The sequence below is a fragment of the Zalophus californianus genome, chromosome 2 (assembly GCF_009762305.2).
Source record: "Zalophus californianus isolate mZalCal1 chromosome 2, mZalCal1.pri.v2, whole genome shotgun sequence".
Taxonomy (NCBI): Eukaryota; Metazoa; Chordata; class Mammalia; order Carnivora; family Otariidae; genus Zalophus; species Zalophus californianus.
The window spans coordinates 148,260,758-148,279,972 of NC_045596.1; the positions used below are offsets into that span (position 1 = coordinate 148,260,758).

The following is a 19,215-nucleotide window of genomic DNA, read 5'->3' on the forward strand; positions in this document are numbered from 1 at the left end:
TACTGACTTCTTACTGGAAACAATGGAGGCCAGAAGACAGTGGAGGAATATCTTTAAAGTGTGAAAGGGGGGAAGAAACTGTCAATGCAGAATTATATATGCAGCAAAAGTACTCTTCAAAAAGGAAAACAAAATAAAGACATTTTCATGTAAAAGGAAACTAGGATAATTAATTACTAGCAGACCTGAACTGTCATAGATGTTAATATTTTTCAGGCTGACACGAATGATACTACAAGGAAACTTGGAGATTCAGAAAGGAGTAAAAGCATTAGAAGTGATAATGTGGGTCCATATCAACGAGGGTATTTTCCCCCTCGTTTAAAGTCTATACAACTACTCAAAGCAAATTATTACAGTGTGGAGTTTGTAATGCATGCTATCTGTAACTCATATGACAACTATAAAATAACAAATGGAGGAAGTGGGTAAACACTCCTGTATAGTTACAAGGTTTCTATATTTTATGTGCAGTGGTACAAATATTAACTGTAAATAGGTTGTATCAAGTTATATATCTTGATATGGGCTTGGCTGACTCAACTGTATGTATTTATTAAGATTCATGGATTAGTACACTTCACATTTATGTATTTCACTGAATGCAAATTTTACCTATACAGAAAAAAATTTAAAAAACTGGGTCTCTAGCTAACAATATACAAGTTGAATTCTATAGGAAGAAAGAGTATTCTGACGTCCGAAACTTGTATTACCTGTATTAAAACAATAAGATAGGTTCATTGATGGACAGAGGGATGGATAAATATGAGCTAAAGTGAATGCATTAATATTTTAATTGTAGAATCTACATAGTGGTTATATACGTATTCTCTATAAAATATTTTAATTTTTATGTTTGAACATTTTCAGAAGAAAATGTTAAAAAAAAAGAATACTGCCCATCTACAATTATAATCAGGTCAGGGTGGAAAAAATAAAACAGGAAAAAGGGGGAAAACTGTGAAATGGAGCACTGTGAATTGCGTAAGACTGTTGAGTCACAGACCTGTACCTCTGAAACAAATAATACATTATATGTTAAAAAAAAAAAAAGAAGAAGATAGCAGGAGGGGAAGAATGAAGGGGGGGAATCGGAGGGGGAGATGAACCATGAGAGACTATGGACTCCAAGAAACAGACTGAGGGTTCTAGAGGGGAGGGGGTGGGGGGATGGGTCAGCCTGGTGATGGGTATTAAAGAGGGCACGTTCGGCGTGGAGCACTGGGTGTTATGCACGAACAATGAATCATGGAACACTACATCAAAAACTAATGATGTAATGTATGCTGATTAACATAACATAATAATAAGAAATAAAATAAAATAAAATAAAAAGAAGGAAAGAAAAGAGTAAAGCTAAAACAGAGGTAGAAAGAACCCAATGGTAAGGGAGAGATAGGGATAGGAAAAAAAAGAGAAAAAAGAAAAGGAGATAGAGAGGGCAAGATGCCTGCCATTCATGGGAAAATAGAAACGATAAAATGGTATCATTACTGTTGGTCTTCTGAAACTTTCCAGTAAATCAGTTTTGAAGTTAAAAATTACAAAGAAACACTTTGTCACGGAATTCGAAATTATGCACACGTGAAAATTTAGGTATTTTCCTCAAGATCTGAGAACTTGTTAACTTACAATCTAAAAGTCCCTTTGACTTCTGAAATTATCTGATTATCTTATGTGTTGTCATTGAAAATTCTATAGGATATCACTTGCAGTTGTAGTATTACCAACCACTACTTACTTAGGACCAGATCTGGAAAGAAGCTGGGACAGTACACTTCCAGTAAAAAGTTTCTAATCCTCCAAGTTCCACCCCCTAAACTAGCAGCTCTACTCATAACATAGTGTCTCATTTCAAAGCTGATGCTTTTCCTTAGCAGTATTCCCAAGAAACTTCTGGCTTACCATATAAATGTACTGTTCTTTATCATTTCAATGCTAAGTGTTTCAAAATTAAATAATTGTTAATTAAGATATGCTTCCTACATTTGCTCTCCAAGAAGCAGTACTTTTCCTTTTGTTACCAATCATGTAACATCTATGAAGGCAGGGCCCATGTCCAGGTATCGCTACTACCTAGCACAGTGTCTAGTACACTGAAGGTCCTTGGTAAATATTTTTGAATGAATGAATAAGGAAAATTTATTCATTCACAATACCCCTTTCTCAACTGATTCTAAACAGAAATTATCAAGTTAAGAGAATGGTAAATTTTGACTAATTACAAGAGATATAAGTTTTAATAACATTCTGTTCCTATGTATGGGAATCCTAGATTTTAACGTATTTTGTTATCTCAAATAGTTTAAAGGACTTATTGAGAAATGACTAACCCAGAACTTTTTAAAAATGGAAAGTCAAGTGATGAATTTATATTATAAAAATAAGTGCCTGTTTTGCTTATTACTAGTAATAAATTAATATTCTTTTCAAAGTTCAAAGGAAAGAGAAACTGGTATTGGTTTTTATCCAAGTCAGATCCAACTTTTATGAAGACAGTCATAAGCTCAGATCAGAATCAAATAAATTTCAGAACTCAGTTTGAGAGAAAAAGGAAAGGCTTTAGTTAAAATCTTTACAATAAAATAATTATGATTATAAATCTCTTTAGTTAAATATGTACACATTACATGGTATTTTAAAAAAGAATGAAAATGAGTAGTTTTCAAGCAAATCTAATGCACAAATATACCATCTTTTAGAGTATAATGTCAGTTTAACATTCTTACACAGCTGTGTCAGACAATGGCTCTGCTTTGTGCAAAACATGATAAGCAAAATTAAGAAAAATTCTGCAAAATTATTTAGTTCCCCAAGGAAATTACTAAAAAAGAAAACAGTGAAAGAAAAAAAACGTATACACTCGAGCTTGATTGTATACAGAGGCTAGAATGACCAGCACTAATGTAAGCCCCATATCTGCTAAATAAGTCCTTGGGTAACTTTAGTTTGAAGTTAATAGTTGAAGTCCTAGCAATTGTGCTTTTATGCAGCCACATGGCCAATAAGGTAGATGTTGTCATAAAGGTGCCCTACAAAATCTTCACTAATGTTTTGAGCAGCACGACGGGTATTTCGAATAAATTCTCTTTTTGACATTTTATTCTTCACATGAGGGCTACTAAGGTCAATGGAAAGTAGAATCAAAGAGTAGCACAGTACATAGACAGCATCTGGAATTAAAAAGAAACACCTCAGATTATTAGGTGGTTTGAAAAATGTGGCCCCAAAGGCATTATCTAATGCAAAAATTTTCATAATTTAAAGAAATTGAGATTAGATTATAACTAAACATAGAATGGCCAAGTCATCCCACTTTGCCTGGGCCTTTTGCAGTTTTAGCACTGACAATCCCGTGTCCTGCAAAACTCTTCAGTCCTGGACAAACAGGGATGGTTGATCATCCTGACCACCAATTCGTGAGTATTTCCTTCAACTCATAAAGCATTTTAGAATAGGAATTTATAGTGAAAGCTCATTCTAAATATAAAAATTTCAGAATTGGCTTTATTTTCATCTTTGCTTTCAAATGCGATACTCCCATTCAACTATCCATAAAATACACCTGTACTGTTAGTATATTTATCTTCCCATTCAAAAAAAAAAAAAAAAAACAACCAAAAACCCACATATATATTTACATAGAATGTTTTTTATAAAAATCTAATTGGAAAATATTTAATGACAAAGACATATATTAACAGTCCTTGAAAATAAAACGTAAACAACTTATAAGATTATTAAATTAATATTCTCATTTGAGATATGTATTTTTAAGGTACATGGAATTTACGTATTAATTTCAGAAGTAAATTTTTAGGGAAAAGATTGCTAAACCTGAGCAGCATACAACAACAACAACAACATGTCTTTATATATGCCCAAAGCAATATCTGATGTTTACTAACAAAATAGTAACAAACCTCAAGATACTTATTATTATATGCTACAACTACTTGCTACTACTATGGGGTTTTTACTTCAGAATCCTGCAGTCTTAATAAAGCAAAGTCAAATATTATGTTTTATAAAAGCATTTTCAACAAATTTCATATGATGGGTAAGTGTTTTGTAACCGCCACTAAATCAACACAATATAATTTTTGAGATGAAGCGATAAGTAAAGCTCTGTCAAATGAAAAAATACGTAGGATACTCAGGTTATATTGCATGTACATACATATATACTCATACACACAAATTATAAAAATTAGTTGTATTAAAAATAAATTTTTTAGTAGAAAAATTCTAGGTGTTACCTATGTAATATGTGGACTATGAAAAGCTTTAAAAATAATTTCTCAAGTTTTTAGTTGAATTAGTAATATCCAATTCTCAATCAAGAATAATTTTAATAAATTTATAGCTAAGTCTAATTTTCTTCCTAAAACAGTGTTTACTACATATAAATGACAGCTCTGATAAACTATTCTAAGCTCACATAAATGCTGTATTCTATAGAATTAGTCATTGCTATAAGTAGTAAGAGAAGTATTTGTAATTACTGAAAGCATGTTTCCCCAAGGTGAGAAAAAAAATGTCTCATATACTACTATTTTTACCTGGAGGTGGGAAGGGGGCTGGAAGGAATTCACTATATATATTCTTACCAGGACTAAGGCCAAGTTCTCGCATTAAATCGGGGTTACAAGCACAGAATCTATGTGAGAACTTTGTTATGAGAGTTTCAAGATACTCCCCACGCTCTTCAGGGGCATGGATATGACGGAAAAATTCTCTCAGTGCATTGGGCAAAAACTGATTTCTAAAATTATGCAACGTTACAAGGTCATCCAAGACATCTCTCCTAGTGGAAAAAGAAAAAGACACAGCTTTAGTTAACATTTCTCTACTAAAAAAATGATAAGGACTCATAAATTATGTTTTGGATGAAAATATTTTATTATTGATTCTGAGATTAGCTAATCCTACAAAGTATACATAATCCTTAAAATTAAAAAATCCAGCTCTGATTATTTAAGACATTAAATAATTTTTAAATTTTTTGTGAATAGGTTATAACAAAGCAAGGTGAAACTAGTAATTCTAAATTATAAAATGAAGAAAAAATAAATTTTGCAATATTAAAAGCGGCAGCTTCTTTTCAAGTTTTTTTTGGCTAAATTCAAATAGCAACAGAATTCTTTATGTTTTTAACTATGAAAATAAGAGTTTTCACTTTCCACGGCAATCCACACCACCAGAGGTAACAACTATTTATGTAGACTTTAAAAAGTGTCAACATATAGTATATATTTTTCCTAATATTTGCTTTTCTTATTTCATATGGTATATTGTGAACAGCGTTTTTACACACAGATCTAAGTCATTCTTTTTAATGACTCAACAGTACCCTGTCTTATGGACGTAACAATTCCACTTATGTACATTTGGATTATTTACAATTATATAAATATTTGTGTAAGTACATGTGTATGTCTATACATATTTTCTATCAATGGCAATTAATAAATAGTCATACTTTGTAATACTATGCTTCAATTCTTGCTGAACTCAACCATGATTATATGATCATCTTTAATTTCTATCAATTGGTTATGGTAGGGATAGGCAAATTATAGCTAGTGTGCCAAATATGGCCCACTACCTATTTTTGTAAATAAAATTTTATTAGAACCCAGCCATACTCATTTGTTTACATACTGTTTGTCTGCTTTCAGGCTACAATGGCAGTTATAAATAGTTGAGAAAAATTTCTCAACTAGATGACTGCTATGTGGTATAGTTTTAAAAGTAAAGCTTAACTCATTAAAAGCATTACTTAATTCATTTCTGATGAAAACTTAATTTTTTTTTACCTTTCATCAAGATAGATTCTCAGTTTTTTCCAATTTAGTGTTCTTGTACAGAAGATAAACTTTGCTATTTCCTTTGGTGAATCATCTAGGATACCCTTGGACATAAAGTAGTTCACTCCCTAAGGCAGAAAGACAAGTCTACATAAATAAAGTCAGTCTTTATTTATAAATTTTAACAATTAGGCGATAGTGGAACAATAGCCATAAATTCTGTCCAGCATTAATAGACTTTTTATAGCTTTAACATGCAAAATACAAGCTAGAACTTGAGCTGAAACTATTACTTGTGGTTGATAGTTTACATGCAATGAAAAGTAGGAAATTCAAAGTTAAGACTCCTAAGGAAATCCTAATTCAATTTTCTGCCTCATGTCAGTTAAAACTAACTATATAGAAATATGGCTTATATGGTGCTGGTGGTTGGCAGGAGGAGGGGAAACTACTATGTAGACTTTGAAATAAGCCTTGTACCAAACACTTCCACTGCCTAATAGAAAACATGATCTCTTAGACATATTCTAATACACTATTCAAGGAAAAAACTTATTGGGAAAAAAAGATTCTCCAAATCAAAGATCAACAATTTTATTCTGTAAAGAAAAATAATTAAGTTATTTAACTTAAAGTAAAGTAGGCACAGTTCCAGGTGGGTTTATGGTCTGTACACACTTTGCCTTTAAGCATCGCTACATTCAATAAGAATTTAGCTTCAATATATAGGGAGGCAAAATATAATAGGACAAAACAATTTCAGTGTTTTTTCATAGGATTTATCTTTGAATTTCCTTCTCCCTGCATGCAAAGTTTTCCAGAGAAGCATTATCCACAGTTTGTACCTATTTTAGATTTAAATCAGTAACAACAAAACATCAACAAAAAAATTGAACACTGAAACCAACGTTTTCTCATGTATATGGAGGTCACATTCAAATAAATACCTTATGTGGATTTGAATGTGCAGTTATTGAAATAAAAGGCAGGTTGTGTTTATTTCAACTCGTAGTTATCCAGATACATGCGTTCCCATGAATACTTATGTCTGGATAATAGCACACTGTGTGCAGTTAATTAGTAGAGAAAATGATGTATTATATACACGCAACATACTGTTTTCACACATAAATTCCTTCAGCATTTCTTCCCTTTTACAAACACATATAGTACTCAGAAATATTGCACTCATTAAGAATTCAAAAAGTTGGAAGAATTTTTATGAAAGACTCTTCAAGATAAAAAAGTCTCATAAAATTTTTGTATTAAAAAAAATTAAAAAAGCAATTTGGTACCACGAGGTAATGCCTTTGAAAGGTTATAATTATCTGTAAATTATAATTCAAAGATTTTTTATTATAAAACTAATTTTATGAGCCATGAGGATAATATCCTAATGACAATGTTATCAGTTTCTCATGTGAATCTTAATAGTACAAAAGCAGTGCTAAAGTACTGGATTTAAAAATGTGTCTGAGAAGAGCAGAATGTGATAATATGAAATGTTCTTGTCAACTCAATTGTAAGCTGTATTTCAGACTGCATCCTGGATAAAAGGTTAGGAATGTAACATGTTCAAGACGGAAAGCCAAAGACTTTTGTTTGGAATGAGGCTTTCAGCAACTGAGGGGGCAGGAACTAAAGAAACAGTAATCCTTGTTCCATCCTTTCCTCCATTAGTTTGAATAATCGAGAGTTGACTGTATGTTTTAATTCATCTACTTAGTAAAAGTTGTCAGGTTTGATTTTTTCCAAAATTCCTCCATTTAAAAGAATAACAATATTTCAGAAGCATTTGCAGTGCTTAATTTTAAATCTAAGCTATTCAAACCCCAAGGAATGTCAACTAAATATTATTTAATAGGTTCTTTATCTATACCTACTTGTAAATCAATATTTAAGAGATGTAAAACTAAATCTAATCAACTTTTAAAATTATACAAAATATTAAAAAAACACTAAATGATCCATTAAATAGTACGTAATTCTCTAATTATATGACATATGCATTTTAGTATCATTTGATGCTCCTTAGTTACAAATTAGCATTGGTATTTGCCTCATGTAAGCATTCCTAAAATATGTTGTTGATAATTTCCTTTTTTAAGGAATACATGTTTTAAGAATTTAATCTCTCACCTACTTTGAAGACTCCATAATCAATCACATACAGAGGAGTAAGCAAGAACACAAACAGCTTTAAACCCAGTCCTGAAAACGAGGGGCACAGCTTGAAATTAGCCAACTCTGTTGGTTTTATGAGGAAAGGAGGCATTAGCTTTCAAGTCTGAGATTTCTCTGGAAAGGAAGATTACTTCAGAAGGGCTGTCAAAGTAATGGGTCGAGGGGTGTGAAATAGGAAAAGGCATGAAATCAGATTATAATTTTCTTCAATAAGCAAGCTGGCAACCGTCCAAATTCCTATCTTGTTAGGTAAGCAATGAACTACTAAAGAAAACATAGTATGAGATTGGTTGAATAACTCTACATTTGTTTAATAAGTGGTATAAGTTTTCATTTTTAATATAGTTTTAGAAGAATGGTACAGAGATATGCCCAGACCACATAGCATGTTACTAATCAGGACTAGAGCTCTCAGCAGAGTGAGAGAATGCATGTAGTGTCTCACAGACAAAGGAAATCATGAACATTAATATTAGTCTATACTAACATAATTTCCAGAAAAAGGGAAGGCAGTAGCTCACTATTGTCCACATAATTCACTACAAAAGTGTCAGATTCTGGATGGCAGATTTTGTGGGGTATACTGACAAACTAGAAATTATCTGCATAAAGGAAATCAGGACCTGATTAGATTGTTGAAGGGTCAATCCCTGTTAGATTAGGAAGATGTGAAGGATGTACTGATATTAGGCCTAAAGAAGATACCTAGGAAAGAATATTAAGACTTTAAGACATCTGAAAAGCTTTATCATAAGGAAAAAGAACAGACATTGTGTGTGGTTTTAGTGAAGATCTTAAGCTGATGAAAACTATAGAACTTCTTCCCAGAATAATGCACATACACATTTTTTAAATATACATTAAGTGCCTGAAGCCCATCTAAGGACTGCAGGTTAGGAATCCCTATTCTAGATGATGTAGGAGTATGGCTACTGAGTGTCCGTAATAGGGAGGGAGGTTAGTGCCATGTAAGGAAGGCTACACTTGCAATTACAGCTGAGTTGTTCGAGGCCAATGGTTTGTTATTTGCCTGATTCAATTTTTTTTTTTTACATTTCCAAAATAAGCTTAATCTTCAAATTATTACTACTTAAGTTTATTTGATTGCTTAATCCATATACATGTTAACTCCATTATGCAAACTCTACATGGTTCAACTTGCAGAATTATCTGAATTGTTACCGCCATAGTGTGGTTCCTTTTCTTTCACATGGGAATAATTCTAAGACATTTTTGTCATATGACTTGAAGATAAATCATGATGGTGTCAGTCCTATAATGAATTGGCTCCATAGCATAAAGGGAAGTTTTTGTCATCTGGAAGAAGACTATTGGACCAAAATGGATTTTATTTTAAAAAAATAGTTTTAAAGGAAAGTTATAGTGGGATAAATGAAATTCGTATCATGAAAATAGATTGGATATATACATTAAGATTCATATTTCTCTGGAAAATCACAAGAGTAAATAATATTCATATTACAAATATTAAATTCCTTACTAATGTGATTTTTTTTTAAGAGAGAGAGAGAGAGAGAGAGAGGGAGAGCATATGCCTGAGCATGGGTAGGGTAGAGAGAGAATCTTAAGCAAGTTCCATGCTCAGTGCATACTAAGGTAAGGGCTTGACCTCACAACCCTGAGATCATGACCCGAGCCGAAATCAAGAGTCAGATGCTTAACCAACTGAGCCACCCACATGCCCCAGAAAGAGATATTCTTATAAGTAATCATAAATATTAATTTGGAAAAAAAATCCAAAATTTTGAAATCCACTCTATAACTAGACAAATGGGTTAGTCTTTCTAGCTGCTAACAGGATAGGTGCCCCAGTAATGTGATTTTTAAAAGAAGTATCCATTTAACTTTAGATTTAAATATAAAGAGGAACACCCAAAGACTAGTTTGTAAAGTAGATATATGTATATCTGTGCATATGTGTGTATATATGTATAGATACGTATGTAGGTACATATCTGCTTTATTTTTTTTAAAGATTTTATTTATTTATTTGACAGAGAGAGACACAGAGAGAGAGAGAGAGAGAGGGAACACAAGCAGGGGGAGTGGGAGAGGGAGAAGCAGGCTTCCTGCTGAGCAGGGAGTCCGATGCAGGACTTGATCCCAGGACCCTGGGATCATGACCTGAGCTGAAGGCAGACGCTTAACGACTGAGCCACCCAGGTGCCCCTGTATCTGCTTTAAAAGCATTTCTGAAACATTAGGTCAAAACAAATATATTAAAATTATCTACATCTTCATTTAAAATGTATTAAGTGCAAGGGATATATGCAAGGTAGTGACAGACACTGAGAAGTATAAAACATTTTTGCTCTAAGAAAATCTAAAGTTTATCTGGGGAGATGAGACAGGGACACAAATAAGTAGAATACGCATATGTGACAAATCAATGATGCAAGGCAGTTAAATAGGACCTAAATGAACAGGTATGAAAAATAAGCATTTCAGTAGTTCAGTGGAAGGAAAAATCACTGTGAGACAGGACATTTAGATAGGTTTTTCTGGAATGTCTACTTTGAAAGAATCGTAGTGGTTTAAATAGCTCAGAATGAGGGGAACACTGGAAATGAATATTTTAGTCAATGTTGTATTATATAAGCAAAAGCATTATAAGATAAAAAATCAGGCAATTTTCAGGAAAATAGGGGAACTACCTTGGGTTTGAGAGCCAAGTCTGGAACTAGACTGTAACAGGAAAAGCAGTGAATGTTAAGGTAAGGAGTTTATCTTCTCCCTTATATGTAACTGGAAGCCTCTGAAGCCTTTTTAACATAATGAAGCAATGGCGTGCCATATAAATTTGACAGTAATATAAAGAGAAATAATAAAAGGGAAATTAGACAGTAGGCTACTACCTTTGTCCAGGCTTAAAGCAACAGAAATGCAAAGGAAATAATCTATCCTAAAAACATATGAAAAACCCCACATATGCTACGTATGTATATGAATATATGAAGCGAGAGCACATTTTACCATGCTGGCTATCAAGTCAAGGAATAATGAAAAGTGAAAGATTAAGTTAACTGATGTTTCTGGCTTAGACGAAAAGGGAAATGACTGACAGGGGAGAAACTCACAGGTTATAGAGGGTGTTGATTTAAAGAAAACAGTAATGAGTTTGGACTTCAAAATGTTGAACTTCAGGTGATGAGAGATAAAACTAGGAAGGCAAAATAGGCAGCTGACAATGTAATAAGATATAAAGAAACAAGTGTGGGTTGAAGGTACAGACTAAGGATCCTGAATAAGAAGAATCGGTAAAGGAGTAAGCAGAGATGGAAGAAGGCAGGGACAGAATAATGTCCCAGAGGCTAAAAGTCTTTGAAATGTAAAGAAAAGGGTATACAATGCAATTATCTAGTATAGTTGAAAGAGCATAATTTTCACAAGGACCAAACCATGGCTCTGTGATTTTGTGAACATAATTTACTCAAACTTTCCAAACCTTAGTTTCTTAATCAGTAAAAATCTTATTTAAGTAGCTAGTGTGAAGTTATGAAAGTGTCTAGCATAGAACATGGCTAGTTTCCTTTTTCCTTTAGGTAGCTCAAGGAGATGAAAATGGGAAAGAAGGTAATGGATTTGGTGACTGGAAGAAAAGAAAGTAGTGCCTTTCAAGGGGTCTCTTTCCACAGAGTGATGGGGGCTCAAGTCTAGGAAGAAAGCTAAGGAATGAGCTCAAGGTAAGGAAATTGATAGCCCAGTCGCTTGAAAAATTTATTAGTACAAAGGAGGGAAAAATATTAAAGAACATTAGAGGTCAAAAAGAGAAACAACTGTTTTTTCAAGACCATTCTGACCCATGCACATCAGAAGATGCAAGAAAGAAAATCAACAGGGAGAGGAAAAGATTGACAAAGGAACAATAAGAGATAATGAGAGCAGCAAGGTAGACAAAGGGGAGCAGGGGAAAGACTGAAAATACAAGTGGAATTAGAACTCATCACATTCTGGCCAGGGTACAGACACTCCCCACTGCAGGCAAGGAGAAACCCCTGCAGAGGACTGGCCTGAGGGATGGAGCAGCCAAAACACAGTGGCGGAGTGCACACAGCATACACCAGAGACACTTCCTGAAGCGCCCAGCCCTGGAGAGTATATGACCTCTTCTTTATAAAGCCATTACTCTCAGGAGCAGAAAACGTACTGGCCTTCCTAACACAAAGACAGAGACCCAGACAAAAAGACCCAGATGGAGAAATTCATCCCAAAAGAAAGAACAAGAAAAGGTCACAGCCAGGGATCTAATCAAATCAGATAAGTAATATGCCTGATTCAGATTTTAAAGCAACAATTGTAAGGATACTATCTGGGCTTGAGAAATGCATAGAAGACACCAAGGGAGTCTCTTACTGCAGGGATAAAAGAGCTTAAAACCAATCAGGCCAAAATGAAAAATGCAATAACCGAGATTTGAAACCAACTGGATGCAATGACCACAAGGATGGAAGAAGCAGAGGAACGAGTTAAGTGATATAGAAGATAGAATTATGGAAACTAATGAAGCTGGTCAAAAGAGGGAAGGAAAAATCTTGGATCATGAACATAGACTTAAGGAGTTGGTAATGCTTTCTGAGACTGGAGGACAGGACAGTAGTGCTGGTTCAGAGATAGGTATATTAAGAAACTGATAAAGGCAGAAAAGAGAGCACATATTGATTTTCTTCTTAGGGTGCATAAACTATCTAGGAAGAGTTGGAAAAGAGCTGAATTGGATCCCACAGTGAAGTGGTAAAGATTTCTATCAACAATGGGAATCTACTAGGAATAAATTCCTATTCCCCGTTCTTAAATTCCACATATGATACATTGGGAAGCCACTAGGAATAAACAAAAGGAGTGCCAAGCAGCAGGGAGAACCCAGGTGATGTTAATGTAAATTCATCCCATCTCATTTTAAGTTTTCTTTAATAGAACAGATGTTTGCTGTAATTAAAAAAAAATTAAGAAATTTTGTAAGGTAGACTCCATAGAGTATGTTACTAAAAACTTATGCAAATGATAGCCCCAAGACTTACACAATCATATCAGAGTGGTGAACTGTTTTGATGTAATTTGTTTAGGAGGGAAACAAATAATTCAAGAAATCATGAAAGGATAGCTTACACCAATATTAAGAAGTTATTTATTTATTTATTTATTTATTTAGATTTTATTTATTTATTTGACAGAGAGAGATAGATGAGAGCAGGAACAGAAGCAGGGGGAGTGGGAGAGGGAGAAGCAGGCTTCCCGCCGAGCAGGGAGCCCGATGCGGGGCTCGATCCCAGGACCCTGGGATCACGACCTGAGCTGAAGGCACACGCTTAATGACTGAGCCACCCAGGCACCCAAGAAGTAATTTAGAATGAAGAAAAAAATGTGTTGGATAAAGAAGATGTGGTGTATATATATACAATGGAATATTACTCAGCCATAAAAAAAATGCAATCTTACCATCTGCAATGATATGGATGGACCTAGAGGGTATTATGCTAAGCAAGATAAGTCATTTGGAGAAAGACAATTATCATATGACTTCACTCAAATGTGGAATTAAAGAAACAAAACAGAGGATCATAGGGGAAGGGTGGGAAAAATAAAATAAGAAATTAGAGAGAGAGACAAACTATAAGAGACTCTAACTATAGGAAACAAACTGAGGGCTGCTGGAGGGGAGGAGGGGGTTGGGTGATGGACATTAAGGAGGGGATGTGATGTAATTAGAACTGGGTGTTATATACAACTTATGAATCATTAAATTACCTCTGAAACTAATGCTACACTATATGTTAATTAATTGATTTAAACTTAAAAAATAAAAAGAAGAAATGTATTAGGTGTTAGTCATCTATTTTTTTATTATTGTAAGAATGGCTCTTTTCATACAATTCATGTTTTAAGATACATCTACTTTGTTTCATTTCTTCTATTACATCAATACCCACATTTTCTCTCCCCTTTTAATAAAGTCTTATTTCTTTGATTCAAGTCATTATTATCCACAGTGTGGTTCAAAAGCAAAATCTACCATACATATGTTCAGGACCAGAAATTACACAGGTAGCAGAGTGAATTCTAGAAAACTAGGTATGCAAAACCAAATGAAAAAGAACCAACTGTTGTTGCAAACCTAAAACTGACTTAAAAAACATACCTTCTTAAGGAAAAAAAAAACAAACTCACTAACCACTGGTACTGAAAGTACTTGCTATTGGCACAGACAGTTGGCAGAAACATTATGTAGCAGTTTGTATCTATAACAGAAATCACTACGAAAACAAAATTGGTGGTACCCTTGTTTTCCTACAGAAAATAATACAGATATTTAGAAAAAAACTTGGTTTAACTAATTCTGTTCAAATTTGCCTTTGTATACAATGTGAAATCCAGAACCATGGTTATACTATTTTTCAGGAAATGAATCTATCCTTAGAGCATTATATAATAGAAAGCAAACTGGACACTACATTTTTAAAGGACATTTGAAGACTTTTAAAATAACAATCCTTAAATTTTAACAATAAATATTTATAAAACAGAGTTCAATCTAGATTTCTACCTTTTCTTTCAGTAAGAAGTAATACAATAATATTTAAATATGTATTTTAGCCACAGTGAAATGAACTGAAATGTCATCTTTTCACATTAAAAAATGTAAAAATTAAGAGACACAAAAAATGTTATGGATATTTGTTTTCTGGATAGTAGAAAATAATAAGCACATCACAGAGAGGGCAGCCTTCTATAGGTCAAATGGAGTATTCTCATTGTCTTGTTGGAAAATAGCACTGATGGTGATACTATTTCTTCGTTTTTTATAGTCCTGTCAGAATCACTTAAGCAAAATGTAAAATCTATTAATTTTTCTTCAGTCAGCAGTTCTCACTCTCCCTATTTAATCAGAGAATATGTATTCTACATTAAGGAAAAAAACACATAGAACTTGAACAGGTGAAATCCATTTGGGGATATATATACTGTGCAAATAATAAATTAACACCTTCTTTTTAGTTGAAGCAAAGTCAATGCAGAAGATTATTTAATGAGCAAGTTGTAAAACTAAGTATGGAAGTTTTTGTTCTGCCCTTTCATTTCATTTCATTCTACCCACTAACTTTTGCAGGGTTTTCTTCTGTAAATTTCTATACCACTCTTCTCTGTTGTAACACTGACCTTCAGCATAGACTTTAGAAATGTCATACATTGCTTTTTTTTATGCTAACTTAAGCTGTTTATACATAGTATAATTGTTATTCCTAATCTAGTCACTAGAGTCCAAGACTAAAGTAAAAACTATGCCAAGGCTTTTAAAGTTGTCCTATATAAAGAGATTATAAGATTGACCAGAAAAATTCTCCTCTTATTGAGGTGCCTATAAATAGGCTATTTATTCAATGGAAGCCTCTGTGTGACTTAGTTATAATTAAGAGGAAAGGACGTCATGACAATTGGGACAGAAATGTGAAGATGATTTTGATGTCAGTTTGAAATCTGACCTGCAGATTCCAGTCTTGCCTGGAAGTTCTTTCTAGGAAGAACAGAGAGCACACACTGTCCATTCTTATGTGGGGGAAGTGACAGTTGTGAAGAGACAGTGCTGATATACTGCCACCAATTCCTTCTTTTTGTTTTTTTTTTTTTGATTAATAGATTTTATTTACTAGAGCAGTTTTCAGTTTTGCAGGAAGAGTGAACAAAAGTATAGACAGTTCCCATTTTGGCTCTACTCCCCAATTTGTCCATCCCATCCAGTTTCCCCTATTATAAACATCTTGCATTGGTGCACTGGTCAACCAATTCCTTCTTACACTGTTACTGAAAGTAGTCAGAATTAAACTTTCTGGAGGATAATGAAGAATCATACTATTCAGTTTTGAGTATGAAATACAGAATGAAGTCAGCTCATTTACAGACCTTGTTTGAAGTGGAAAGGATTTCAGCTTTCCAAAACAATTTTCCATACATCAGGGTGTACAATGTTGATGGACTGCTAAGAATAGTCACACATACACCCTAAATTATTTTTAGCCAGAAGATGTCAATGGGAAATCTCACATACAGGAGGGATAGTTCAAAGAAAATCTAAAGAAAAATGGAAAATCTTTCTAATGGAGTCCAGGGGAAATGGAGGAGAAATGTAAGACAGATCCTTGTGCTTCTTTTTCATAGGAGAGAAAGCAATGACATCAGCAAAATCACATAAATGTCATTATCTAGGTTTTAAATAACAAATAAAAGTTAGTTCCAATTAGTTAGTTTTAATACACTCAAACAGAAGAAGAGTCACACTTTGACTTCTAATAGTCCCCAAAAGTGTCACTTTGCTGACTGGGATAGATCAATAAGATGAAGAACATGAAGGTAATTCTTAATGATAAATTACTACTACTAATATTATTGACAAGTTGCTGGTAGCTAAAGTAAGCTTCTTGGAAAGGCCCCTTCTTCTCTAAACTGTCTGTAAATTAGAAAAAGAAAGCATTCTAGTCAAAATCTGTAAATAAAACTCTATTAGGTTAAGGTACAATTAAAAATAATTCAAACTAATGAGAAAGTAACACATTTGAATATAATATTGGCTAATATAGAATTCCTGCTTGTAAAAATCACATGCAAATAGATTTAAATGAACAACTTTGCTTTGATAAATAAAAATTAGTTTTTTCATATAACCTAGATTTTAAAATGTACATTTGTAAATATAGTTTAACAGCTCTGAAGCAATTTTGAAATAAACAACATTAAGAAAAACTCCAAATCTTAATGGTAGACAAACAGAGAAGCAAGCTGGGATTTATTTATTTATTTATTTATTTTTTGCAAGCTGGGATTTAAATAATAATTTCACTGCTAGCACATGTGTATACTCATTCATGTAATTAAAGTATCTATTCATCCTACCACCATATTCAGCCACGACGCAGGTTTGAATTTGAATGTAATTTTGGACACCTAATTACTGTTTAAAATGTCCTCAAAAAGATTATACTAAGCATCACCACTGACACAAAAAGTTACTGTATATGCAAAAGATTGTTCATCACATGCTAGAAAATGAAATTAAAGGCAAAGGGTATCATCTTTTAAAGCTAGCAGATGTTGGTGTGACTGATACATACTTTATGAAGGAACATGACTCAGGTGTCAAATATTTACTAGAATCCAAAAGTTCCAAGAGAGGATGAAGCCCAACGCCTACAGCAGTGCTTAGCTCTTGATAGTCTAAGTTGTTGTAGTTGTACCTCTAGTATAAATATAAAGCTACATTTTGGGGAGTACTTAGAGGCACTAACAATATGTTAGTGTGAATATGAGTTAATATTCATCACAAATATTATTGTCCCCATTTTTATAGACGGGGAAACTGAAGCCCAAAGGTTAAATAATTTACAAGGTCTAAGTCATATAATTAGTAGGTGGACAGATACTTAATAAATACTTGTTGAATGAGTGTTTAAATCTGTACAAAGCCTCCAGGTGGCTTTCAAGAGAAGCTATGACTTTTAAGGATTATATAATTAAACTAAGGGGTAAAAAATGAACAGAACAGAACCACAACAAAAACCTATGAGTTGGATCAAAACTCTAGTATACTTTGAAATGCCTCAAATTATAAATTCTCAAAACTTGGAGTCACCAGTACAAATAATAAAAAGCAACAGGTCACTCTGATGCTATCTTTACCTGCTAGTGGCCAAAAGTGGTTCACAAAGATCTTAATATTTTTTTTAAAGTACTCTTTTTTTTTTTAAGATTTTATTTTTATTTATTTATTTGAGACAGAGAGAATGAGAGAGAGAGAGCACATGAGAGGCGGGAGGGTCAGAGGGAGAAGCAGACTCCCCGCTGAGCGGGGAGCCCGATGCGGGACTCGATCCGGGGACTCCAGGATCATGACCTGAGCCGAAGGCAGTTGCTTAACCAACTGAGCCACCCAGGCGCCCAGATCTTAATATTTTTATTATAAGAAGGCATCTTCAAAATCTTTATGACATGAGAGAAAATGTTATATAATATTAGAGATAAACGTATACTATAGTTAGTTGGTAAAAAATTTGTATTTAATGTAGTGTTTCCTTCATACTTCCATATTTCAAAAGCTGCAATTAATCTGATGGATGCTTGACAACTGATGACATCCAAGAACTGAGGAAATATTTTTCAGATTTCTGATAAAGAATTCATCTTTTACAGTGACATTCACTGTGACATTGGTATTTGCAATTGCCACATTCAGACAAGATGTGTAGGAGAGAAAACTACCTTGGACATTAAAATTGAGAACTTAGGTCTAGAAAGTGCTGTCAAGTTTCACTGAAACTGTGGTCACATCAGATAACAAAGAACATGGACGTATTAAGATGGTCAGGATATGGTCAGGAAATAAAAGGCAAACAGATTTTTCTTTGTAATGTACTTAGAATATTAACACAATATTGTAAACTCACCAGGTATATTTATCTAAATTGGCAACAAAAGTAAAATTCAAGCAAAGAAAAAATGTTGGTCATTTCAGCACTGCACATTTTAAAATTTGTAGTGTGGGTGCTGTGGTGCTCAAATAGTCTAACTTTATTCTTTCTTATAGTTGAAAGTCCTAGATTAATACATTGTCCACTAATTTCTGTTTATATTTACCCTAGATAATTCACACTAAATGAGATAACAGTATCTCCCATGATGTACAAGGGAAAACAAAAGCAAAATGCATCAGGTGGTTTGATGAATAAGCTATACAATATTCTCGGTCTGAATCTCTTTTTCAATTAGATTAAGACAAAAGAGGGCCTGGGAATTTGTTTCTCTTTGAAGCTTCTAAAAGGTTTGCCCTGAGTCCACATACTTCTGTGGAGTCATTGTATTGGAATGACTCGGTGACAAGGGAAGGGGAGGGTAGTCAAGATCTATTATGGTCAGGGCAGTGTGTAAAATAAAGTTGATCTGAAATCAGCAGATGAATGGAGAAAGAAGATGTGGTCCATATATACAATGGAATATTACTCAGCCATCAGAAAGGATGAATACCCAACTTTTACATGGATGGGACTGGAGGAGATTATGCTACATGAAGTAAGTCAAGCAGAGAAAGTCAATTATCATATGGTTTCACTTATTTGTGGAACATAAGGAACAGCATGGAGGACATTAGGAGAAGGAAGGGAAAAATGAAGGGGGGGAATCGGAGGGAGAGATGAACCATGAGAGACCGTGGACT

General features: G+C 33.6%; 1 protein-coding gene across 2 annotated transcripts in view; it reads right to left on the reverse strand.

Moving 5' to 3' along the window:
* Positions 1-1,330: 1,330 nt before the first annotated feature.
* The window catches only part of FBXO8 (F-box protein 8), a 47,877-nt gene continuing 29,992 nt past the window's right edge, over positions 1,331-19,215 (reverse strand). The window contains exons 3-5 of one of the 2 annotated variants that reach the window (XM_027599330.2): positions 5,823-5,941; positions 4,614-4,810; positions 1,331-3,176 (exon numbers count right to left, since the gene is read on the reverse strand). In XM_027599330.2, coding sequence (XP_027455131.1) covers positions 2,989-3,176; positions 4,614-4,810; positions 5,823-5,941 — 504 coding nt within the window. In that variant the 3' untranslated portion in view covers positions 1,331-2,988. The remainder of the gene's footprint in view (positions 3,177-4,613; positions 4,811-5,822; positions 5,942-19,215) is intronic. The other variant, XM_027599328.2, reaches the window with a different exon arrangement.